The sequence below is a fragment of the Somniosus microcephalus genome, chromosome 14 (assembly GCF_052327205.1).
Source record: "Somniosus microcephalus isolate GS21.2 chromosome 14, FLI_Smic_1.0, whole genome shotgun sequence".
NCBI classification, from domain to species: Eukaryota; Metazoa; Chordata; class Chondrichthyes; order Squaliformes; family Somniosidae; genus Somniosus; species Somniosus microcephalus.
Genome location: NC_141000.1, coordinates 26,375,891 through 26,403,212, shown reverse-complemented (window position 1 = coordinate 26,403,212; position 27,322 = coordinate 26,375,891). Strand labels below are relative to the sequence as shown.

Here is a 27,322-nt window from a genome sequence, read left to right as displayed (position 1 = left end):
CCTCACCGACCAGTGTTCGGTCGCTTTTATGTTTAATAACAAGCTGAGGGGCAAAATCAAGAATGACAAGATATTGAGGTGGAGAATCGAACTATCCACCTATGATTATGATATCTTGTACCGGCCAGGTAAGCTGAACGATCCCCCTGATGCTCTGTCACGAATTACATGCGCCAGCGCGCAAAGTGATAGACTTCAGACCCTCCACAACGACCTCTGCCACCCCGGGGTCACCAGACTTTACCACTTCATTAAGGCCCGCAACCTGCCATACTCCATCGAGGAGGTCAGGACCATGACCAGGAACTGCCAGACCTGTGCCGAGTGCAAACCGCACTTCTTTAGGCCGGACAGAGCAAGCCTGATCAAGGCCACCCGCCCCTTCGAGCGCCTGAGCATCGACTTTAAGGGGCCCCTCCCGTCCTCTGACCATAATGTGTACTTCCTCAACATCGTTGATGAGTACTCCCGTTTCCCCTTTGCCTTCCCCTGCCCAGACATGACCAGTACCACGGTCATCAAATGCCTGAACGACCTCTTCGCCTTGTTCGGGTTCCCAAACTATATACATAGTGACCGGGGCTCCTCCTTCATGAGCGAGGAACTCCGTCAGTTCCTACTAGCGAGAGGTATTGCTGCAAGCAGGACCACCAGCTACAACCCCCGAGGGAACGGCCAGGTAGAAAGAGAGAACGCGACGGTATGGAAGGCCGTCCTCTTAGCCTTAAAGTCTAAGGGCCTCCCAACCTCCCGCTGGCAGGAAGTCCTCCCGGCAGCCCTGCACTCCATCCGGTCACTACTTTGCACTGCCATTAACGCCACCCCCCATGAACGAATGTTTGTTTTCCCCAGGAAGTCGACTACGGGAACCACACTACCAACCTGGCTGACCTCCCCGGGGCCCGTCCTGCTGCGAAAGCACGTGAGGACCCATAAAACGGACCCCCTGGTCGAGAAGGTGAACCTCCTGCACGCCAACCCCCAGTACGCCTATGTGGCTTACCCGGACGGGCGGGAGGACACAGTCTCCTTGCGAGACCTCGCACCCTCGGGCATTCCGGAGACACCACCCAATTCCAGCTCAGGTAGACGGCATGCCGGAACCCCACGAGCCTTCGCCGACCACGAAGACACCAGCATCAACACCGGAGAATGCAACACCGCCGCTGCGACGATCAGAAAGGCTTACGAGGCCTCCGGACAGACTGACTAACCAGAACTGGTAGTACACTTCACCCCGCCGGACTCAAATCTAAACAAGGGGTGAATGTGGTAAACCACTTTTATCGTTCACTATCGTTACACTATAGTTATCACTGTTATATCGTTATCGCTGTTCACACTGTTGTATCACTATACGAGGTCGCCTCTTGTCACGCTGTTATACCTGGGCTGACCACTGCTGACTCCGCCCATGGCTCCACCTACCTGCCCAGGTATAAAGGTGGTCGACTGGCTGGTATTCCTCCTTGTTGGATCCGATCACCCACGAGGGTGGGCTCTGTTATTTAGCCAATAAAAACCTATAGTTACTTTCTTAACTCGTCGCTTTTCATTGGATGAATTGATAGGTATATCAATCTTCATACCAGCCATTAGGGTGGTTAGTCCCATGGCGGGAGGGTTTTACGGGCTCCCACAACCCATATGAGGGGGGGGGGGGCACTCACACCCACGGACGCAAGTATCCCCCTGGATGTCAACCCAGAATTTGGAGCCGGAGCTCCGACTCCACTTGCCGGGACTGTCTGGAGCGGGGTTCGAAACCCTACGCCTTCTGGCCCAGCGGCAGGGATGCTACCGCTACGCCAAAGGCCCACTCCATAATCCAAAGTAATTCTTGTACAAAAAAATTAAATTGTGCAATAATTTCAATTGAGCAATGTAAATAACACACCGAGCGAATTTAATGCTTAAAGATTGAATTATCAGTTAATTTGACTTAAGCAACTTTGAATTAAGAGAAACATAGAAGATAGGAGCAGGAGTAGGCCATTCGGCCCCTCGAGCCTGCTCCGCCATTCAATGCGATCATAGCTGATCATCCAAATTCAGTACCCTGTCCCTGCTTTCTCCCCATACCCCTTGATCCCTTTAGCCTTAAAAAATATATCCAACTCCTTCTTGAATATATTTAATGAATTGGCCTCTACTGCCTTCTGTGGTAGAGAATTCCACAGGTTCACCACTCTCTGGGTGAAGAAATTCCTCCTCATCTCTGTCCTAAATGGCTTACCCCTTATCCTTAGACTGTGACCCCTGGTTCTGGACTCCCCGACCATCGGGAACATCCTTCCTGCATCTAGTCTGTCCAGTCCTGTCAGAATTTTATAAGTTTCAATGAGATCCCCTCTCATTCTTCTAAACTCCAGTGAGTATAAGCCCAATCGACCCAATCTCTCCTCCTACGTCATTCCTGCCATCCCAGGTATCAGCCTGGTGAGTCTTCGCTGAACTTCTTCCATGGCAAGAACATCCTTCCTCAGATAAGGCGACCAAAACTGCATACAATACTCAAGATGTGGTCTCACCAAGGCCCTGTACAACTGCAGCAAGACATCCTTGTTCCTGTACTCAAACCCTCTCACTACGAAGGCCAACATACCATATGCCTTCTTAACCACCTGCATGCTTACCTTCAGCGACTGGTGCACAAGGACACCCACAAGGTCTCATTGCACTTCCCCTTCTCCCAATCTATTGCTATTCAGATAATAATCTGCCTTCCTGTTTTTGCCACCAAAGTGGATAACCTCGCATTTATCCACGTTATATTGCATCTGCCATGCTTCTGCCCAATCACCCAACCTGTCCAAATCATCCTGGACTTTCTCGGCATCCTCCTCACAGCATACACGCCCACCCAGCTTTGTGTCATCTGCAAACTTGTAGAAGTAGGCCATACTCCATAAATTTATATACTGATGTAGGTGGGATTATCTTCCACGATCCTACCCAAAGTTGGGTGGAATTGCAGTGGAAAATGAAGGAACATTCAGGTGGTGAAGCCTACCGCAGTCGAATTCTCTTCCCCTGCCTGTCAGGATCGCCATTGAGTGCACCTTCCCTCGCTGCGTGCAAATGATAGTGGAAGGGGGCAGAGCGTGGGGGACACACAGCAGATTTTGCTCCTGTCCACCCTACTGACTGCGATTTCCCAGGGCTGACATCTGGAAGGTGGGTGTAGGCCTCGGGAAGTGGCAGTCATTTTTCCCAGTGGAGAGGGAGGGCTTTTTAAGTGGTCATCTATCCAGGTTGGTCTCCATCAAGGGGGAACCTTGGTTCCAATCTTTCGGCCCGCTGCAGCACCGTAAGAGATGCCTCGGCCGCACTGGCGAGCTCAGACTTGATAGCAGTCTCCTGAAGGGATTCCCGCCGTGTATATGAAATGAAACCTGACCCAGGAAAATGGGTTGGGGTAGATACGGAGAGGTGGGTGGAAATCCTGCTCTCTGGAACTCCGCCTCGAGGAGAATTCCCCATCCCCGAGAATATTTCCTCACCCTTTAACTGAGTTTAAAAAAAAATCAAATGAGTTGAATTTTGAAGGTAAACAGAAAGCCTTTAATCACGGATAATCAGCTGTGTTTTGTTGATAGTTAGAAAATGTTAACATTCTCTGTTTTTCTCTCTTTATAACAGAGGGGTGAGAGGGGGGCAGGCAAAGAGACACTAACCTGCACTTCCAGGAACAAAATCACAAAGCACTTGATTTAATGTTTGCAGAGGTCGCTGAGGAAGTTACAAATCAGTGCTGCCAGTCTTGGGATGCCCCACTCCCAGTGCTTTCAGGCCCATGCCCTCTCCCCACCCACCACCCCCTTCCAACAGTGAGCTAAACCCCACATTCTGCCCCCAGGTTCTGCCAAACCTCGGTTCCCCCTTTACAACTGTGCCAGTACAGTACTGCCAAAGCACAGTGCTGCCAAACTAAGACGGTTGTCTCACTGCTGGATACTTCAGGTCCCAGCCCAGACTGGCAGATTCCATTGGGGTCGCGGCTGAACAGAACTACTCCAAACGTAGCGCATGGCAGGGCGGAGGAGAGGGGAAGCCTTTCACATACCCTGAATTTCCTCAGCTCCCCTCTCTGTTCCGCCTAGCAACCTCGGTGCCAGGAAGAAGCCGGCATACAGATCCCCTTCCGGGCAGAAGTGATCTATAGACTTGGCTCCTGGCTTGGAAAACCCGGCAAATGATGGTAAGAGGGGCTTGCAGGGTTAAATTATGAGGATAGGTTGCATAACATTGGCTTGTATTCCCTTGAGTATAGAAGGTTGAGGTGTGATCTAACAGAGGAGTTTAAAATGTTAAAAGGATTTGATAGGGTAGATACACAGAAACTATTTCCTCTGGTGGGTGAATCAAGAATGAGAGGACATAATCTTAAAATTAGAGCCAGGCCGTTTAGGAGTGAAATCAGGAGGCACTTTTTCACACAAAAGGTAGTAGAAATCTGGAACTCTCTCACCCAGAAGGCTGTGGGTGCTGGGGGTCAATTGGAGCTTTCCAGACTGAGATTGATTAATTGTTGTTGGGTAAGGGTCTCAAGGGAAATGGAGCAACTGCAGAAAAATGGAGTTGAGATCAGATCAGCCGTGACCTCATTGAATGGCAGAATAGGCCCGAGGGCCTGAATGGCCTCCTCCTGTTCGAAGAAATCTCTGCAAACATTAATGGCCTACTCTAGCAGTAACAGATAATGCTGGCAAGATGTATCTTCTTCATTGGTGACGCTGTGGCACCCCCCTGAATGCTATCGGGCTGGTCCCTGACTCTGCTCTCTGGAGAGCTCAGCCATCCCCTGCAAACATTTCTAGCTTACTGGCACCTTCAATGCTCCTCAGTTTAAATGTATTTCAGGTAACAAAAAAAAAGTTGTTTGCCTTCTGGTCTGTACCTCGGTGCAACAGAAATACATTTATTTTCAGCAGTGCTCACAAACCTTGGGGTCCCCACTGCCTTGGAGAAATAAATAAATAGCAGCAAGTCGGTAGCCCCGACTGTCCTGCTTCACAGCCCTCAGGAGCCCTTGGGTCCTCGTGATGTATAGAGAGAGGAGATAAATGGCCCTCCTTTAAAAACCTGTCACTGCCTCAACAAGTACTTTATTGCCCAGTGCTCTGGAAAGTTTATTTAGCTGCCCTGCTTGGATCTGGTGTCATTTTAAATTGAGAACTAAATGAATAGTGTCAACCGCACTCATGGATCCTCGACGTTTGCACGAAAAAAAATTAAACTTATTATTTTACCTTCTCCAAAGAAACCCAGCGGCTCATTACTCCCTGCTCCACACTGCCCACCCGCCCCGCCCAACAGCCCAAGCACAGACCCAGTTCTGGTTCTGTCTGCTACTACTGAGCCCAGGCTGATACCTGGTAGCTTGAAAACCAACAGTCGTTCACAAAAATAAAACTTCCAGCTTACCCGACAAGGCTTACCCACCCAGTCCTGCCTGCCAAACAAATACTTTGTAATTCAAACATGAAGCTTGTGGCAAACATTAACTGAATCACAGTGAAGCAACTGTGACCAGACATGCACCTGGGCCTCTCCTGCCAAAATTTGCTCTAAAGATCTCTATTGTGGCAGTCAAAAAGGGTGGCGGACAAAGTACACCAAACCTTTCATATCAGATAGCTCGTAGCTTACCCAAAGTATTTGTGGCAAAGTTACATTCTAATTGATCTGCAGTTGGCTCTCTCTGGTTGATCATACACCCAGCATTGTTGATCTAGTAAAGAATTTCAAATAAACATTACTTTGATTTCCTAATACTCAAATGTTGTCAATGAGATTAACATTAGAATTCACAGATTAAAGGTTAGCTTTCTGTGCAGGCTGTGGTCATGACCAGTTGAGTTTTTTTTAAACCGTTGATTACAATATAGACCCATTAACACTTGCATGCCTATTATTGCAAATTCCAATGCCAGGAAGAAGCCTGCATACAGATCCCCACGTGATCTTTAGGCTGGGCTCTTGGCTTGGAAAACCCCGCAATATGCATCTTCTCCACTAGTGACGCTGTGGCACTTCCCTGAATGCTATCAGGCTGTTCCCCGACTCTGCTCTCTGGAGAGCTCAGACACCCCCTCAGAAATTCCAATTCTATCTCTGACAGATACTCAAAGCTGCTTGCACTTGTTGGGCGGAGTTAGAGATAGGAACAGGAGTAGGACATTCAGCCCCTCGAGTCTGTTCCGCCATTCATGGCTGATCTGTATCTTAACTCCATTTACCCACCTTGGTTCCTGTCTTGAATATAAGCCTAGTTTATGCAACCAGTCCTTATAATTTAACCCTTTTAGCCCCGATATAATTCTGGTGAATCTGCGCTGCACCCCCTCCAAGGCCAGTATATCCTTCCTGAGGTGCGGTGCCCAGAACTGAACGCAGTGTTCCAGATGTGGACTAACCAGAGCTTTATACAACGGTAGCATTACTTCCACCCCCTTTGTATTCCAGCCCCTTGAAGTAAAGGCTAACATTTCATTAGCCTTGTAAATTATTTTTTGTACCAATCCACTAGTTTATAGTGATTTCTGTACAGGGACACCTAAATCTCCCTGCTCCTCTACAGTTCCTAGTTTATCACCATTTAGAAAAAGCTCTGAACTTAGGGCCAAAGTGGATGACTTTGCACTTCCCCACGTTGAACTCCAGCTGCCACAGTTTTACCCACTCACTTAATCTATAAATGCCCCCTCTCTCCATGCTCCCCCACCTCCGCACTCCAACAGGGACGGTGACCACTCCAATTATATCAGAGAGTCACAAACAGAAACATATTAAGCTCCTCCCACGCCACAGGAACCACTTGTGTGTGAATCAGATGCTTAATTCCAGCACAGCTGAATATTTTCCACATAAGAATTATCAGGAAAATGGCAACTCAGACAAGTCCATGGGGTTGAAATTGCTCTTGGATGATAGCGCAAAATGGATGACAGTGAATTGGTCGTCTGTTTTACACCCCGACCGATATTCTTTTCCATTGGACTTCTCATCCCCCCCTTTAACTTTTCCTCTCTTAGCCACGCATTCACCTCCTAATTTATCCATTACTACTCGCTGTCTGCTTTTTCCTATGTGGAACGCCTTGGGATATTTTATTACTTTAAAAGCACAATAAAAATGCAAGCTGTTGCGATGAAAGGTTAAAAATAAACTTACCAAAACATTCAGTTTGTTATTTGTTTGTTGGAATTTATCTGCAAACTCCCAGATCATCTTGGGGCTTGATATGTCAAGAATATGGACAAAAACCTCCTTTAAAAAAAATGATACAAAGCCCTTTGTTAATGTTTTAATTGAAACCATCAGCTCTGAAACCTGAATTTCTTGCATGCAGACTTTCAGCCTTTGGGATGCGATAGGATGTTCATTACAGATACCCCCAACATCTCTCCATAAGGAACAATAAGCTTTGTAGAGCGGCTCAGGTACCCTCTTGCTGTTGAATGAAGAAACCTAATGTTGGAAATAAGATCTGATTATCACATTATTCTTAATCGCTCCACCATTGGCGGCCATGCATCCAGCTGCCTAGACCCTAAGCTCTGGAATTCCTTCTTTAGTCCTCTCCGCCTCTCTATCCTCTACTAAGGTGCTCCTTAAAACCTACCTCTTTGACCTAGCTTTTGGGCACCTGTCCGACTATCTCCTCATGTGGCTCGGTGTCAAATTTTGTTTGATAACGCTCCTGTGAAGCGCATTGGGATGTTTTATTATGTTAAAGGTGCTACATACATGCAAGTTGTTGTTACTGAAAAATGTGTGGGACCCATTATTGAAAATAAGATTTTTCTATTTGCCCACACCTTGTTCACTTCACTCAAGCAAGTACCAATATGTCATGGCGTTTTCTTTTTAAATACAGTGTTGCCATGTGATTCTAGCGTAAGTTGCTCATGTGCGCATCTGAAATCGCTTCTCCCACTATTTGAGCAAAGGTATTAACAACAACTTGTATTTATGTAGCGCCTTTAACATAGTAAAACATCCCAAGGAGCTTCACAGGAACGTAATCAGACATAATTTGACACTGAGCCACATAAGGCGATATTCGGACAAATGACCAAAAGCTTGGTCAAAGAGGCAGGCTTTAAGGAGCATCATAAAAGGAGGAGAGAGGTAACGAGCTGGCAATGTTTAGGGAGGGAATTCTAGAGTTTAACTCATTTAAAATAAAAAAGGCATTAAAATAGCAGAGAGAGGAATTTCAAGCAAACGTGAAACATTTAAGTGAGAATCCCACTGTACAATTTCAGGGCCAACTGGCTTGCAGCTACTGATGTTTTGCCTGGTTTTACTTTGCACTTTGACAGCTGCAGTACTGGAAGCGTTGTGCTGGTGGAGCTGCTCAGCTATTTCTTGCTCTCAAGAGTACCACCAGTAGCGAGTCAATGGTACTGCAACAATATGACACAGCCAGAGCAAAAAAGAATCAAAGCCACCATTGTAGACGGCATTTTGGTTTCCACCTTTGGGCAGTCCAAAACCGTATGGGGAAAGAATGTGGGCAGCACTGGGGTGGAATGGTGGCTGGACTATTCCCATCCTTCGCCCCACCATTGGTGACGGAGCCTTCAGCTGCCTTGGCCCAACTCTCCAAACTCCCTCCCTAAACACATCCGTCTCCCTCTTCTCTCACCACCTAGAACTCAGCTTTTTGAGCACGCTTTCCATCATCCCTCCTAATCCGTGACAGCTGTAGCAGTGGTAGAACTCTCGCCTCTGAGTCAGTGTGGTTTGTGGGAGCTTGCTGTGCACAAATTGGCTGCTGAGTTTCCTACATTACAACAGTGACTACACTTCAAAAAGTAATTAAATGGCTGTAAAACGCTTTTGATTAACACTTTGGACTGAAAGCTTGAGTACAACTTGTATTCTAGGAAGAAGAAAGAATGGATTTGTATTTACATTGCACCTTCATGATATCCCAAATGAATTGCTTTTGCACTCTAGTCACTGTTTTGTAGGCAAACACAGGAACCAGTTTGCACACAAGGTCCCATGAACAGCAGTGAGATAAATGGTCAGTTAATCTGTTTTTGGAGGATGAAAGTCCAGTCAAGTAAACTGGTAAAGGTCAGTTTTTACTGACTGGACTTGACTGGATACGAGGTAATGACTGAAATCATTAGTGTCTTGGACAACATTTATTCCTTAACCAACAGCACTAAAACAGATTACCTAGTCATTTAGCACATTCCTGTTTGTGGGAGCTTGCTGTGCGCAAATTGGCTGCCATGTTTCCTACATTACAACAGTGACTACACTTCAAAAGTACTTCGTTGGCTGTGAAGCTCTTTGGGACGTCCCGAGGCACAAGCTCTTCTCTTTCTTTCTTTGAAAGGAATTCAGGACCATCAAAGGCCCACAAAATTCACATTCTGGTACACCACATGCTAAGCTCAGGAGTAATAAAATGAAAAGTAGCTAGGTTCCTGCTCCTGGTCACTAAGTTGTGACTTCAGCTGAAAATTGCAACTGTGGAAAACCGGGTGAGCAGAGATTGAGGCTCAGCTGTGGTGCTCCAAATGGCCAAGTAGCCTGAGCACACTCACTGTCAGGGCTCAACATTAAAGAATAGTTAGTTAGGCAAGGCTGGAGAGAGCGGTAGGCATATGCGGAACTGTAGCCCTGTACAGGAGTGGTTATGTTACTGGACTAGTAATCCAGAGAACGCAAGTTCAAATCCCCCCATGAAGCTGTCGGATTGTCGTAAAAACCCAACTTACTTCACTAATGTCCTTCAGGGAAGGAAACCTGCCGTCCTTACCCGGTCTGGGCCTATATGCAACTTCAGTTCCACACCAAAGTGGTTGACTCTGAAGTGGCCACTCAGTTCTATCAAACCACTTGCAACGGTTCAAGAAGGCAGCCCACCACCACCTTCTCAGGACAACTAGGAATGCGCAATAAATGCCGGCAATGCCCACATCCCGAGAATTAATTTTTTAAAAAGTAAATAAAAACAAGCTTAGAGTCACTAAATCTCCACACGCCTTACAAAATTGTTCATCGACAACTCCTTTACCTCATTATTGCTTTCCTTCACAATCTCAGCTTTGGCCTCTTCAGCTCGCTCTTTATTTCGACAAACAAGGTGAACGGTTCCCCCTGAAGGAAGCCAAGGCTTTTATTAATTAGAATATTCAGCAACCAGAATACCAGATAAAGGCAAAGTACTGGAATTCCAGTAATATTCTTCCATCCAAGATCATTGGGAAATACAATGTAGGAAAAACTCCTCTTTTTTGCCATCTTTGCAAGTTATAATCAATGCCATTTTAACACTGCACCCATGTCAAAGGTCTGATTAGTTCTGCAGTCTCACAGCTCAGGAGAACTTTCTTAAACCAGTCAAGCTATGCTTCCAGTTTAAGGTCAGAATTTTACAGCCTTTTAACGACATCCTACATATTCGATCTTCAAAAGCGCTGAAATCTGAAGAAAAAATAACTATTCCCTAAAGTAATAAAAATAGGATTGTTGTACTCAATGTAGGTGCAATAAACGGTTCTGTGCAGTTTCAGATTAACTCAATACATTTCACACTTTCACTGGCCAAGGTTCAGTATAATAAAAGTTTTGGTCGTGAACTTGCATATCAACTAAAATCTCTGTTGAGCTACACCTAGTTTATGTGCCTTTCATTTACAAACATTATACAGGAGAGTTCTATTTTTCACAATTTATAAATAGTTAATGCTATCTGCAATGCAGCTTGTTTAAACTAAAGCTACAAAGAACTTGCATTTCTAGCCTGCTCTTTACATGCAAGAAAATATCTCAAAGCATTTCATATTAAAAGGAGGAAAAAGTAATGCACATCAAAAGCAGGAGGTAAAATGGAGAGGGTAACCGAGAGGACAAAAGCCTGGTCAAGGACTGGGGTTTTAGGCAGGGAGTTCTGGAGAACAGCAGCCTTAGAGGCTGAACAAGCAGCCACCAATAATTGGATGGAGGAAGTGGAGGAGAAGGAATAGGCCAGTGTTAAAGGAGCAGAGGGTGCAAGCGGGGATGTAGGACTCGAGCTGATCACTAAAGGTGGGGCAAGGCCAGGGAGTTACTTGAAAGCAAGGATGACAGTTTTAAAGTCAGCAAGATTACATCGAATTACGTGGAATTTATTACAGAAACAGCCCATTCAGCCCAACTGGTCTGTGCCGGTGTACATGCTCCACATGAGCCTCCTCCCACCCTACTTCATCTCACCCTATCAATATATCCTTCTATTCCTTTCTCCCTCGTGTATTTATCTAGCTTCCCCTTAAATTCATCTATGCTATTCACCTCAACTACTCCATGTGGTAGTAAGTTCCATATTCTAACCACTCTCTAGGTAAAGAAGTTTCTCCTGAATTCTGTATTGGATTTATTGGTGACTATCTTATATTTATGAGCCCTAGTTTTGGATTCCCCCACAAGCAGAAGCAATTTCTCTACGTCTACTCTATCAAACCCTTTCATAATTTTAAAGACCTCTATTAGGTCACTAACCTCTTATGAGATGGAACACGAACCACTGGAGTTTGGAGATTAAGTGGGCAGTTGGAGCGCTGGACTTTGTGTGAGAGAGGATACAAGCTTTGGCCTTTCAAATGAGTTGTCATTTCTGGAGGGTTGAGACAGAGAGGCTGGCTGAAGAGGGTTATGGGAGAAGTCAAGCCTTGAAGTGATGGACGCATGAACTACAGTTTTGCTGGCAGTGAATTAGAGGGAGGTGCAGAGACAGGCAATGTCACAGCAGTACAAGAGAGCAATCCTGTTAATGGAGTGGATGTGGGAGAGGCAGCTGATCTCAGGCTCAAGCAGTAAGCCAGGGTTCCATACCTCCTGGCTCAACCCGAGGTGGCAGCCGGGATAACTGATAGAGTGAAAGCCAGTGGCACGGAGGTGCGGCTTGGAGTTGAAGAGGATGATTTCAGTTTTGCCGAAATTAAGCTGAAGGAAATTCTGCCTCATGTCGGCCTTGATATTGGAGATGGAGTTGGAGAGTGCGCCAACAGCCTTTAGACCAAGGGAGCAGGCAGAGAGATAGCGGTTAGTGTCACTGGCATATAGGTGGAAACTAACCTCATCCTTCCAGTGGTAACATGTAAATATTCAAGAGATGGGGACCAAAGGAAGGAGAACTGGAGTATGGGAGGTGACAGTGTAAATAGAGGAGGAGAAGCTGTTGGTGGGGGGTGGGGGGGTGGTGGTGGGGGGGGGTGATTTAATGCCTGCATTGCAACGGAGAAGAGTGGAACCAGGAAAGAACATAAGGAATAGGAGCAGGAGTCGGCCACACGGCCCCTCGAGCCTGCTTCGCCATTCACTAAGATCATGGCTGATCATCCACCTCAACTTCACTTTCCCACCCCATCTCCATATCCCTTGATTCCCCTAGAGTCCAAAAAGCTATTTATCTCAGCCTTGAATATACTCAATGACTCAGCATCCACAGCCCTCTGGGGCAGAGAATTTCAAAGATTCACAACCCTCTGAGTGAAGAAATTCCTCCTCAACTTGGTCTTAAATGGGCGACCCCTTATCCTGAGACTATGCCCCCTAGTTCTAGATACTCCAGCCAGGGGAAACAACCTCTCAGCATCTACCCTGTCAAACCCCTTCAGAATCCTGTGTGTTTCAATGAGATCACCTCTCATTCTTCTAAACTCCAGAGAGTATAGGCCCATTCTACACAATCTCTCATCATAGGACAGCCCTGTCATCCCAGGAATCAATCTAGTGAACCTTCGTTGCACCGCCTCCAAGGCAAGTATATCCTTCCTTTAGATAAAGAGACCAAAACTGTGCACAGAACTCCAGGTGTGGTCTCACCAAGGCCCTGTACAATTGTAGCAAGACTTCCTTACTCTTATACTCCAACCCCCTTGCAATAAAGGTCAACATGCCATTTGCCTTCCTTATTGCTTGCTGTACCTGCATGCTAGCTTTCTGTGTTTCTTGCACCAGGTCACCCAAATCTCTCTGAACACCAACATTTAAAAGTTTCTCATCATTTAAAAAATATTCTGTTTTTCTATTCTTCCTACCAAAGTGAATAACCTCACATTTCCCTACATTATACTCCATCTGCCACCTTACTGCCCACTCACTCAGTCTATCTATATCCCTTTGCAGACTCTTTGTGTTCTCCTCACAGCTTACTGTCCCACCGAGCTTTGTATCATCAGCAAACTTGGATACATTACACTCGGTCCCTTCATCTAGGTTGACGTAAGAAAACTACTAGGCACTTGGTCTGAGTATTAAACAAGGCTTTAATCAACTGTTTTTCAACATGGAGATCTAGTTGTGTCCTTCACTAGTTCCTGTTAAAGAATGTCCTGAGCAAGCTGGGCCCACGCCCGAGTATTTATACTCACCCTGGACAGCGCCACCAGCAGGCCGCCCAGTATTATTTCGTAAGTTATTTCCACATGAATGACAAAATTCATGTCATAGGTCATTAATATAGATTGTAAATAGCTGAGGCCCCAACACTGATCCTTGCGGCACCCCACTAGTTACAGCCTGCCAACCTGAAAAGGATCTGTTTATCCCTACTCTCTGTTTTCTGTCCGTTAACCAATCCTCTATCTATGCTACTATATTACCCCCAACCCCATGAGCCCTTATCTTGTGTAATAACCTTTTATGTGGCACCTTATCGAATGTCTTTTGGAAATCCAAATATACTACATCCACTGGATCCGCTTTATCTACTCTGCTAATTACATCCTCAAAAAACTCGAATAAATTTATCAAAAACAATTTCCCTTTCATAAAACCATGTTGACTCTGCCTAATCATGTTATGATTTTCTAAGTGCCCTGATACCACTTCCTTAACAATGGATTCCAGCATTTTCCCAACGACTGATGTCAGGCTAACTGGCCTGTAGTTCCCTGCTTTTTCTCTCTGCTTTCTTGAATAGCGGTGTTACATTTGCGACCTTCCAATCTGCTGGGACCGTTCTATAATCCAGGGAATTTTGGAAGATCACAACTAATGCATCCACTGTCTCCTCAGCCACTTCTATTAGAACCCTAGGATGTAGGCCGTCAGGTCCAGGGGATTTGTCAGTTTTTAATCCCATTAGTTTCTCTAGTACTTTTTCTCTACTTATATTAATTACATTAAGTTCCTCACCCTCATTAGACCCTTGGTTCCCCACTATTTTTGGTATGCTTTGTGTGTCTTCTACTGTGAAGACAGATACAAAATATTTCCTTATTCCCCATAATAATTTCTCTTGTCTCAGCCTCTAAGGGACCAACGTTTACGTTTGCTACTGTCTTCCTTTTTATATACTTGTAGAAACTCTTACAATTTGCTTTTATATTTCTTGCTAATTTTCTCTCATATTCTATTTTTTCCCTTTTTATCAATTTTTTGGTCATTCTTTGCTGGTTTCTGAAACTCTCCCAACCCTCAGGCTTACTACTATTCTTCACAACATTATAAGCTTCTTCATTCAATCTAATGCTATCCTTAACTTCTTTAGTTAGCCACGGTTGGATCACTTTTTCCGTGGAGTTTTTGTTTCTCAATGGAATGTATTTTTGTTGAGAATTATGAAATATTTCTTTAAATGCTAGCCACTGCTTATCTACCGCCATAACTTTTAATCTATTTTTCCAATCTACCTTAGCCAACTCGCCCCTCATACCTATGTAATTGGCTTTACTTAAGTTTAAGACTCTAGTTTTGGACTTAGGCATGTCACTCTCAAGCTTAATGTGAAATTCTATCATATTATGATCACTCTGCCCCAGAGGATCCTTTACTATGAGATTGCTAATTAACCCTGTCTCATTACACAATACAAGATCTAAAATAGCCTATACCCTGGTTGATTCCATGACATATTGTTCTAGGAAACTGTCCCGAATGCATTCCATGAACTCGTCCTCCAGACTACCTTTGCCAATTTGATTTGTCCAGTCTATATGAAGATTAAAGTCCCCCATGATTATTGCATTACCTTTGTTACAAGCTCCTACTATTTCTTGATTAATATTCTGTTCAACAGTATAGCTACTGTTGGGGGGCCAATATACTACTCCCACCAGTGTTTTCTGCCCCTTGTTATTCCTTATCTCCACCCATACTGATTCTACTTCCTGATCTTCTGAGCCAAGATCCTTTCTCTCTACTGTCCTTATGTCATCCTTTATTATCAGGGCTACCCCTCCTTTTCCATTCTGCCTGTCTTTTCAAAACATCAAGTATCCTGGAACATTTATTCCCAACCTTGGTTACCTTGCAACCACGTCTCTGGAATGGCTATTAGATCAAACCCATTTACCTCTATTTGTGCCACTAGTTCGTCTATCTTGTTACGAATGCTTCAGATAAAGAGCCTTTAATTTAAATTTTTTTAACTATTATTCCCTGCTTTGACCTTATTCTCTGCTGCAATGCTACCATTAAACTCTCTACCTTCCTGTCACACTCTGCTTATTTTTACCCAAATTGCTACACTGCTCTATTGCCTTGACCTTTCTCTTTAGATTTTGAAATTTCCCCTCACCTGACCCCTCCCGCCCTTTTTTAGATTAAAGCCCTATCTACAGCCCTAGTTATTCGATTCACCAGGACACTGGTCCCAGCCCGGTTTAAGTGGAGCCCGTCCCGAAGGAACAGCTCCCTCTTTCCCCAGTACTGGTGCCAGTGCCCCATGAATTAAAACCCCTTCTTCCCACACCACTCTTTGAGCCACGCATATAACTCTCTGATCTGCTTGACCCTATGCCAATTTGCGCGTGGCTCAGGTAGCAATCCAGAGATTATTACCTTTGAGGTTCTGCTTATTAATTTAGACCCTAGCTCCTCAAACTCTCTCAGCAGAATTTCATTCTTAGTTCTACCTATGTCATTGGTTCCTACATGGACCACAACAACTGGATCCTCCCCCTCCCACTCATAGAAAGAGCAGTTCCATGGAGGTGGACCACAGAGGAAAGTCATTGGAGGAGAATGGAGTGGTCAACGTAGTCGATGGGAACAGAGAGGTCAAGGAGCAGGAGGAAGGATAGCGGCCCATGGTCACAGAGCGGTGGGAGTGCAATGGCAAAGCAGTGATACATTCAGGACTTTGGAATGAAAGGGAAGGTTGGAGGCAAGAGGCTGAATACTTGGACGATTTTTCAAGGTTCAGTAACTCTACTTTAAATAAATTTGGTTAGACCACACTTGGAGTACTGCGTACAATTCTGGTCACTATATTATAAAAAGGATATAGAGCCACTGGAGAGGGTACAAAAATAATTTACAAGGATGATACCAGAACTGCAAGGTTATACCTATCAGGAAAGGATGAACAGGCTGGGTCTCTTCTCTTGAAAGAGGCCTTTAAAATTATGAAAGGTTTTGATAGAGCAGACACAGAGAGAATGTTTCCACTTGTGGGTAAGAGCAAAACTAGAGGCCATCAATATAAGATAGATACCAAGAAATCAAATAGGGAATTCAGAAGAAACTTCTTTACCCAGAGAGTGGTGAGAATGTGGAACTTGCGACCACAGGGAGTGGTTGAGGCGAATAGTATAGATGCATTTAAGGGGAGGCTAGATAAGTACATGAGGGAGAAGGGAATAGAGGGTTATGCTGATAGAGTTAGATGAGGAAGGATGTGAGGGGGCTCGAGTGGAGCATAAACGCCGGCATGGACTGGCTGGGCCAAATGGCCTGTTTCTGTGCTGTATATTCCAGGTAATTCTATGTAATATGTAAAAAAGGTTTCCAAGTCATTCTTCGACCCTCTTACTGAAATCTCCCCTTGCCATGCACATTTTCTGTTTAGGGAATGTGTTGGAGGCCTGCCCCCTGGCCTTTATAAAATAACAAGAGAAGTTAAAGGTAGTATTAGATCAAAGGAAGAGGCTTATAATGTTGTCAAAAACAGTAGTAAGCCTAAGGATTGGGAGGACTTTAGAATTCAGCAAAGGAGGACCAAGAAATTGATAAAGAAAGGGAAAATAGAATGTGATAGTAAACTAGCGAGAGACATAAAAACAGACTTCTATTAGTATGTAAAAAGGAAAAGATTAGCGAATGTAGATGTGGGTCCCTTACAGGCTGAGACAGGAGAAATTATAATGGGGAATAAGGAAATGGCAGAGAAATTAAACAAATACTTTGGGCTGAATTTTCCCAGCGGAGGCAGGTTTGCATCGGGTTCGCTGTTTGGAGGGTTCCGGTCCCGCCGCACTGCAATAACGATTTTCATTTAACTGGGTTTATTAAGCCCGTCGTGCACGTTACCCAGCCCAATCAGTGGGCTCGGGTCTACTGCTCGCCTCTGCTGACATCTTCGATTCAGCTGCATGTAAGCGGCCCATGCGGCCTTTGGGTTTTATTAACTTTCTGATGCTCCTCAGTGGTATTGTTTGTGAGATGACTGCTGCAAGAACCAAGGCTTCTCCCCGCTTTGATGACTCCCTCCATGCTCTTGTGGAGGGAGTGAGAGGGCGCAAGGCTGTTCTGTTCCCCTTCAATGGACGGAGGAAGCCTCCTCAGCAAAGCAAGGCTGCAAATTGCTGAGGAGGTTCACGCCAGGTCTTTGTGCTCAGGCACCTGGGTTCAGTGCAGGAAAAGGTTCAATGATCTGCTACACTCAGCATAAATGAGTATAACATCACACTTACCTTCAATCTGCTCCCCATCTCCTCTCATAACCAGCACTCTGCCTTGTCAACCTATTCCTGCACATCCCAACTTACCCTTACATCCCTTGCACCCTTAACCTTCCCTCTCTCTCTATGTACAGAATCACTTCACCATTCTACTATGCACCCCTCACACTCACTCTCACTGTTATGCAATGACAACAACTAACAATGCACATGGAGGGCCCTTGGTATTGGCACCTCACTCCATCATTGTCTCCCTCTAAGCATCTATGCTATGGATTCTCTACACTCCAACATTATTGCTCCAACTCCACTTGTCTCCCTCATTGCAGGAAAAGAGAGCCCACAATAAGAGGGAGAGGAGGAGGACAGGAGGAGGGCCACCTTCCATGGCGCATTTAAGTAACGCTGAGGAGGCTGCTATCGAGATCGTCGGAGGTGCAGAGGAGCTGGAGGTGGGGGACGGAGAGACGGGCGCAGTAGAGCAAGCTGGTGACAGAATAGATTTGCAACTCTCTCATTTAGATTTCATGAGTGACTGATATGGCATCTGCTATCCTTACAGATTGAGTTCCGATCATCTGCACAATGGGATGTGTCTGCTATGTAAATGTCACATGTCTAACTCATGCCTTTACTTCCCCACAGGACCATCGAGAACCCCCCTCCCTATTGTCCAGGAGGAAGAGCCGAACGACTCCTCAGAGGAAGCTGCAACCTCTGAGGGAGCAGCGTCAGCAGATGTAAGCGCACCCAGCACCAGCACAGAGACACACAGCTCGGTGGGTCCTTTGCGAGATAAAATGGTATTGTCATCTGGTGTATCACTGCTCATAAGTGAGCATCAGCAGATGGTGGAGACAGGGACAGCAGAGGAGAGTCCTCATCAGAGGGCGCTGGATGCTCCTAGCCCTGCTCAGCTGCATGTGGACGCTGTGCCTCTGGGGCCATCCAGAAAGAGAGCGGTGCTGGGGCTTCAGGAACAAGTGCAGGAGGCTCTGACAGGGTTTGCGACCATGGTGACTGTGAGTGTGCAGAGAATGGAAGTGTCCATGTCAAACATGAGCAATGCCATGGTGCATGCATTGGCGAATGTAGGTACCACCATAGAAAGGATGGCAACCTCTATGGAGGACATCAATCGCCAGACACAGCAGAACATGGTAACATTTCTAAATAGATGTTCTGCTATGGAGGATAGATGGGCATCTATTGAGGAGAGACACCAGAGTCCCTGTTATGAGGACCGTCAGTACAGAGACAGGTCCTCATTGCCCCATGATGCACCATCAATTACTCAAAAGACTGAGGTTGAGCGAGTAACAATCAGGCTTTTATTAACTAAAGAATGAAGGTCTTGTCTCGAGTGGTCGACCCGTCCAGAATACTAAGGGACTGGGAGGTAGTCACTTATATACCTGGAATAGTGGGAGGAGTCAGCCGAGGCATGTCCAGACCTGTACCTAGTGGAATACACATACCTCTACAGACAGGTATAACAGTGGTTTACCACACCCCACTGACGTGCAGCAAGGTGCTCTCCAGCTACCTGCTAGCAGTGAAGTGCGGGTCACCCATGAGAGGGATGTTGGTGGTCGACAGCAAGGAAGTGTGGGCTCCTCTCCAAGCACTCACACTCCCATGCCACTGCGGAGCCCTCGGTCAGAGCCCCAGATTCCTCAGCACCTGCACAGCTGCAGGAGGAGCAGACTTTTGCGGAGACCTCCCAGGCTCCCAAACCCAGAGGACGCCCGCCAAAGGAGTCTAAGCAGGCGCAGCACAGAAGTGAGCAAGGTGCCTCTACATCTGCTAAAGCCACAGGGGAAGCACCACGTAGAAGCACGTGTAAGAGAAAGTTAACACACAAATAGTCACAAGGGTAGTCACGTGGGTGTTTTGATCTAATACAAAGTAACGTTTATCATCGTTATTTCAATTGTATTAAAGAAATGCGATGTCAAAGATTCAAAGAGTTGGCCTATGTGTGCTCAGAAATGGAAGTTGCACAGTGAGGGGTCAGGATGCCTTTCATCTGCAGCAATGGTGGGGAGAGTGATAGGAATGCAGTTTATTGTACAGATGCTGTATGGTGTGTAATGAAGATCGTGCAAATACTCACATCCATGTGCCAGCTACATGTGTTTGCTGCATAAAGTCACGTTAATCTGGCATAGATTATGTGGTGTATGTAACCTGTTCCACCTTAAGAGAACTTAAGCCTGGTCCACCTTAAGAAAGGTACTACTTTCTTTGGCTGCTGTATACGTAATACCGGTGGTGACCACACCGGTATATAAGCACAGTGTAATAATATTGTATTCAGTATAGTCCGACCTCCAACCAGTAAAGACCTGTTGAATTTACTCTTGTGGTCTGTGTAGTAATTCTCACTATAACACACAGACTTAACAGTGGCGACGAGTCCGATTCTTACCCTGCTGCAGTAATTTCCACGGCGACTTCGTCCACAGACAGGACGTCGAAGAGAGGTTTCCACCCTCATCACCTACGGGAAGACACGTCGAGCGGCAGGCATCGAGCAACCGGAGTGCAGAAGACATCCTGACCTCGAAGCCTCCATCAGCGACTGTCAGCTTCTTCTACTACCTCGTGGTGGGTAAGCCGGGCAGCGACGCGACAGAAAGTCAACCGCGTTGGCTGTACAGACGGGGCTGGGAAGACGGAGGAATAAGGGCGGTGAGGTCGATCGCGACCAGAGATAAGGGCCGGGCCGCTTTCGAGCGAGAGGCGCAGCGCGGGACATCGATCGCGACCGGAGATAAGGGCCGCATTCAGGCTAAAGGCGCAGCGTCTGGGGAACCTGAAGGCGCGAGAGCCGCGGTGAAGCGGAGACAGCGTCGGGGGACGGGTGAAGACCGCCAAGCGCGGGAAAACCGCCATTTTGTGGGCGGAGGACGACGGCAAGAGCGGGAAGCCGCCATCTTAGATAACATTAAAAATACGATAAATTGCTACGATGCCTAAACATGGGAACATTAATGCCTTCGACAGTGATATAGAAGACTGGGCTATGTATGTAGAACGCATACAAAACTATTGTAAGGCAAATAAAATTCCTGAGACAGATAAAGCACTAACATTACTAAACTTAATGGGTGCGAAGACATACGGGCAACTGAAACACCCGTTATCACCAGATGAACCGGCGGATAAGACGTTCGAACAGATTGTTACTGTCCTAAAAAATCATCTTAGCCCCACGCCGCTGATGCTAGCAGAACGATTTAAATTTTACAATAGAAGACAGCGGCAAAATGAAAGCAATGCTGAATATTTGATGGAATTACGTAAGCTAGCAAAATATTGTCAGTTTGGAACGGGACTGACAGAGGCACTTCGAGATAGATTTGTGTGTGGGTTATTTAAACAGGATACACAAAGGCGACTGCTCGAGGAGAATGAGCTGTCTCTCGAGAAGGCGGTCACTATGGCAGCAGCACATGAGGCCGCAGCGAGAGGCACGGCAGTAATGCAGCTACGGCCACCGGAACTCGGTACAAACAAATTGGGTTTGAGTTCTGTCAAATGTTATCGTTGTGGAAAGACAACGCACGATCAGAACCAGTGTTGGTTTAAAAACCAAGAATGCAGAACGTGTGGCAGGTTTGGCCACATAGCTAAAGTATGCCGGTCAGGAAAGAAGACCAGCAATAAAAAGTCACCGCAAGGAAAATATGCAAAGGTACACAAGGTGACAAAGAACAGTTTGACTGAACAGAAGTCAGATTCAGACGCTAGCAGTAATGAACTGGATAGCTTAAGAATACACAACGTTGGTAAGGATACAGACCTCCAGACAATTTGGGTCACTCTTAAGATAGCAGGAGTCCAAGTAAAAATGGAATTGGACACTGGATCGGCATTGACGGTCATGAATAAGAAAGCTTACAGAAGGTTATTCCAACATATTCCCTTACAGGATACGGAGATTATATTGAAAACGTACACGGGGCAAAGAGTGTACCCCATTGGAAAATAGAGGTAGAAGTGGTCCACAAGGGCGAAGGAAGCCAAGTAATGGACTTATGTGTGCTACCTGAAGGAGGTCCGCCACTACTAGGACGGGAGTGGATTAGGAAAATTAATATGGACTGGCACTCCTTGAAAGCACTAACGGTAGATTCCGGGGAAACAGCTGTCAAACCTAAACGATTGTCCAGAATATTGGATGAGGCTAAAGAGGTGTTCCAGCCGGGACTGGGAACACTGAGAGGAATTACGGCAAACATCAAGATTGATGAACATGCACAACCAAAATTTTTTAAAGCCAGACCGGTACCCTATGCAATACGACCTGCGGTTGAAGCGGAGCTGGAAGCACTAGAACGTTCAGGGGTACTGTCTAAAGTAGATTGGAGTGAGTGGGCTACGCCCATTGTTCCCGTTATGAAACGTCCTGCGAACAATAAGCCAGGAGATCCAGGGAAGGTTCGCATCTGTGGAGATTTCAAGATCACCGTTAATCCGGTGCTTCACACGGTGCAGTATCCGCTTCCACGGATTGAGGATATTTTCGCTTCACTGTCTGGCGGGAAACACTTCACCAAGATAGACCTGGCGCAGGCGTACTTGCAGATGGAGGTTGAAGAAGAGTCACGCCAATACCTCACGATCAACACGCATCGAGGGTTGTACCGGTACAATAGGCTGGCTTTTGGTGTGGCATCGGCTCCAGCAATTTGGCAGAGGGCCATGGAGCAGGTATTACAGGGAATTCCAGGCACACAATATTACCTGGACGACATTCTGATCACAGGTGATGGTGATGAACAGCATCTCGCTAACTTGGAACTGGTGCTCAACAGACTGAAAGAGTATGAACTTAGGGTAAATCGGCAGAAATGTGAGTTCTTCCAGAAGCGGATCTCGTACTGTGGTCATGTCATTGACCGGGAGGGGCTTCATAAGTCTCCTGACAAGATAGCGGCAGTTGTAAAGGCTCCCGCTCCGGAGAATGTCTCTCAGTTGAGGTCGTTTCTAGGATTAATTAACTACTACCATAAATTTCTGCCAAATCTATCCACGGTGCTGCATCCGTTGAACGCTCTTTTACAGAAAGGGGTACCATGGGACTGGGGCGAAAACTGTAAGAAGGCATTTCGCAAAAGCAAAGAATTGATCACCTCAGAGGAAGTGTTGGCTCACTTCAACCCGACACTGCCTATTCGGTTGGCTTGTGATGCTTCTCCATATGGTATTGGGGCAGTACTCTCACATAAATTGCCAAATGGCACGGAAAGGCCAGTCGCGTTTGCATCCAGATCATTGACCTCCGCTGAGCGCAACTATGCGCAGATCGATAGGGAGGCCCTTAACCTTGTATGGGGAGTGAAGAAGTTTAATCATTACCTACAGGGCCAAAAATTCACACTTCTGACGGACCATCAACCGTTGGTGTCCATTTTTAACCCTAAGAAGGGTGTTTCGGTGATGACGGCACAGCGTCTCCAGAGATGGTCTCTTTTCTTAGGGGCACATCAATATCAGATAGAATTCAAAGGTACGAAACAGCATGGCAATGCTGATGGCCTGTCGCGCCTGCCACTACCTGAAGATGAAGACACGACGGAAGTTGACCCTGTTGAGTTATTTCATTCGACCATTATCGAGTGTTTACCTGTCACCAACGCAAGTATTGAAAGAGAAACCAGGAACGACCCGACACTGTCCAGAGTCTATGAGGTGACAGTGAAAGGATGGCCAACACGGGGTGATCCTCTGTTACCGGCATTCTCGGCAAGGCGAGACCAGCTGTCCGTCTGCCATGGTACTTTGATGTACGGGACAAGAGTGATTATTCCTCCCAAGTTAAGGGAAAGAGTTTTAAAAGAACTACATGAAGGTCATCTGGGGGGAGTTAAAATGAAAAGTCTTGCTAGGGCTTACGTATGGTGGCCGGGTATTGACCAACAGATTGAGGAGTTAACGAAAAGCTGCGCTGGGTGTCAAAAAGTGCAAAATGCACCTCCGATAGCACCGCTACACCCATGTGAATGGCCTTCAGCCCCATGGCAACGCGTACACATTGACTTTGCTGGTCCATTCATGGACTCCATGTTCCTAATCGCGGTGGACGCACATTCCAAATGGCCAGAAGTCATCAAGATGAATACCACTACTTCAGAAAAGACAATTGCGGTGTTAAGAACAATATTCGCAAGGAACGGATTGCCAGAACAGATCTGTTCGGACAACGGACCACAGTTTGTATCGGAAGAATTCCAACAATTCTTAAAGAAGAATGGAGTTAAACATTATACCTCTGCCCCATATCATCCGGCGACAAACGGGTTGGCTGAAAGATTTGTCCAGACATTCAAAAAGGCTATTAAGGCCATGAATGATGATCAGATTCCGCTGCAACACAAGGTCGATAAGTTCCTGATGTCATATAGAAACGCTGATCATGCCGTGACTAACCAAAGTCCTGCTATGATGTTTTATAACAGGAGGTTGCGGTCCAAGTTGGACTTGTTAAAACCAAATGTGCGGAGGGAAGTGGAAAACAAACAGTTTCGGCATATTAACAGCAAGACCACTCGAACTTTCGACGTAGGACAACCAGTGATGGCAAGGGGCTATGGAAACGACAAATGGCAGTCCGGAACAATCCGGGCCAGACAAGGACCTCTGATGTACACCGTAGATATTGGTCATAATGTGATAAGGCGTCATGCGGATCAACTGGTAGAGTCGAGAGCAAGGGTCGAACCCATGGTTGTGACAGAGACAGCTGTGGAAGATGTTCATGAACCTGAAGCATCTACCTCGGCCGAGAATGTATTTGATGATGATGACACCCAATACATTGGCAACCAACTAGAGGAGGCACCTCAACAACAAGAATCAGAGACCACTGAAAGGCGTTATCCAAGCCGAATCAGAAAGCCTCCTGAGAGACTGAACCTTTGAACTGTTATACCTGAAGTTATATATGTTATGTTTATTTGGGGATATGACTGTTAAGCTAAAAAGGGAGGATTGTGGTGTATGTAACCTGTTCCACCTTAAGAGAACTTAAGCCTGGTCCACCTTAAGAAAGGTACTACTTTCGTTGGCTGCTGTATACGTAATACCGGTGGTGACCACACCGGTATATAAGCACAGTGTAATAATATTGTATTCAGTATAGTCCGACCTCCAACCAGTAAAGACCTGTTGAATTTACTCTTGTGGTCTGTGTAGTAATTCTCACTATAACACACAGACTTAACAGGTTAGTGTATCCCTTGCCTCACGGCCAGCAATAAGCTCGCATGCTGGTGGCACTGGCACAGCCGCCTCTGCAAGGTCTTCCTCACCTGCCGCCTCATTTGGCTCCTCCTCCTATGAGGAGGTTGTGTGCTGAGCCACTTGTTCCTCAGGTAGCGGTAAGCCACGCTGCTGTGCGATGTTGTGCAGGGCACAGCAGACCACGATGATTCTGGAGACCCTGGCTGGTGAGTACTCTAGGGCCCCACCAGATCTGTCGAGGCATCTAAATCGCATTTTGAGCAAGCCGATGGCTTGCTCTTTGATGCTTCTGGTGGTAATGTGGCTCACATTGTAGCGCTCCTCAGCTTCGTTTGATGGCCTCCTCATCGGTGTCATTAGCCACGTCTTCAGGGGACAGCCCTTGTCACCAAGGAGCCATCTGGAAAGTTGGGTTGGCGGATTGAAGAGCTCAGGCACAGTAGACTGCTGCAGGATGAATGAGTCATGGCAACTGCCAGGGTATTTGGCACAAACATGCATAATGTTCTTCCTATGGTTACACACCAGCTGGACGTTAAGGGAGTGGAAGCCCTTGCGGTTCACAAATACAGCTGGATTGTGATGGGGTGCCCTAATGGCCACATGTGTGCAGTCTATGACGCCCTGCACCCTTGGGAAGCCTGCCATATTTGCAAAGCCAACCGCACGTGCGGTAACACTTGCTTCATCCGTGGAGAAGTGGATGTAATTGGCAAAGAGGGCATTGGTAACCTGCGTGATGCAACTGTGTGCGGCTGACTGGCAAATGCCGCTGATGTCTGCTGCTGATCCCTGGAAGGATCCTGAAAAGAAGTTGAGTGCGGTGGTGACTTTGACAGCCACTGGTAAGGAGTGTCCACCTGCTCCTCTGGGCTGTAGGTGTTGGTGCAGCATTGTGCAGATGTCAGTGACTACCTCTTGCAAAAGTCTCAGCCTCCTTTGGCACTGCTGCTCAATCATGTTGAGGAAGCTCATCCTCGGCCTGTGAACCCTATGTTGGGGGTATCTCCTGCGGCGAGATGCAGCTCTGCGCTGATGCCCTCTGCCCTGTGCAGCATCAGGTGGGTGAGGAGAAGGTTGCCGCTCCTGTTGTTGGTGCTGCTGGTGTGACTGGTTCTGCTGCTGCTGCAGCTGCTCTTCCTCCGATTCTGAGGACCAGGATGAGAGGATATAAATGGTTCCCATTCTGCTGGTATATATCTCAGTCGAGGAAGAGATGTTATAAGCGCCCAGTCAATGTGGGGAGAGGGTATTCCAAGGAGGTCACAGTGCATATGGATCTCAGATCCAACACTTACAACCTCAATACACCTGCAAAATGTGTTCCAAATCCTCAAAACAGAAAGTTCCGGGATCTGAAAGTGAACTCATGTTGCAGATCAGCTTTTATGCTTCAAGTGCAGCTGTCAACTGTTCAGCTTGTTGCTGTACCCGGCACAATCAGCTGGCGCATTTGTCGAACGACGTGGAACATGCTGAAAATGTTGCAAAATGGGAAGAGAATCTCAAAATAGGATTATCCAGGCCGTTAACAAGCCGTTAACTGCCTTAAGTGGCTCTCCCGTCGCTTGGTATCAGGTCTGATCGGAACTCGCAGACCCAACACTCTGTAAAGATGCGTGGAGGCGGGATGGCGGCAGGTTCGCAACCTGCCATCAATCATTTTGATTTTAACTCCGGACCCGCCTCCAAACCTGCCCTCTGAGCGCCGGCAAAATCGCGGCCTTTGTGTCTGTCTTCACGGAAGAAGACGCAAAAAACTTCCCAGAAATAGTGGAGAACCAAGGGTCTAGCAAGAATGAGGAACTGAAAGAAATTAGTATTAGTAAAAAAATAGCACTGGAGAATTTAGTGGGACTGAAAGCCAATAAATCCCCTGGGCCTGATGGCCTACATCCTGGGGTTTTGAAAGAGTTGGCTATAGAGATAATGGATGCATTGGTTGTCATTTTCCAAAATTCCATAGATTCTAGAACGGTTCCCGCAGATTGGAAGGCAGCAAATGTAACCCCACTATTTAAGAAAGGAGGGAGAGAGAAAACGGGGAACTACAGACCAGTTAGCCTGACATCAGTAGTAGGGAAAATGCTAGAATCTATTGTTAAGGACGTGGTAACAGGGCACTTAGAAAATAATAATAGGATTGGGCAGAGTCATCATGGATTTATGAAAGGGAAATTGTGTTTGCCAAATCTATTAGAGGTTTTTGAAGTTGTAATTAGCAGAATAGATAAGGGGGAGCCACTGGATGTGGTGTATTTGGATTTTCAGCAGGCATTTGATAAGGTGCCACACAAGAGGTTATTAAACAAAATTAGGGCTCATGGGTTTGGGGGTAATATTGGATTGAGGATTGGTTAACGGACAGAAAACAGAGAGTAGGAATAAACAGGCCATTTTCAGGTTGGCAGGCTGTAACTAGTGGGGTACCG

The 27,322-nt window shown here is 46.3% G+C and overlaps 1 protein-coding gene across 1 annotated transcript in view; it reads right to left on the bottom strand.

The window, feature by feature from the left end:
• dhrs12 (dehydrogenase/reductase (SDR family) member 12) overlaps positions 1 to 27,322 on the bottom strand; it is a 66,397-nt gene that overhangs the window by 21,287 nt on the left and 17,788 nt on the right. The window contains exons 3-5 of the mRNA XM_086006385.1: positions 10,046 to 10,128; positions 7,177 to 7,272; positions 5,653 to 5,734 (exon numbers count right to left, since the gene is read on the bottom strand). Of these exons, the coding sequence (XP_085862511.1) occupies positions 5,653 to 5,734; positions 7,177 to 7,272; positions 10,046 to 10,128 (261 nt within the window). The remainder of the gene's footprint in view (positions 1 to 5,652; positions 5,735 to 7,176; positions 7,273 to 10,045; positions 10,129 to 27,322) is intronic.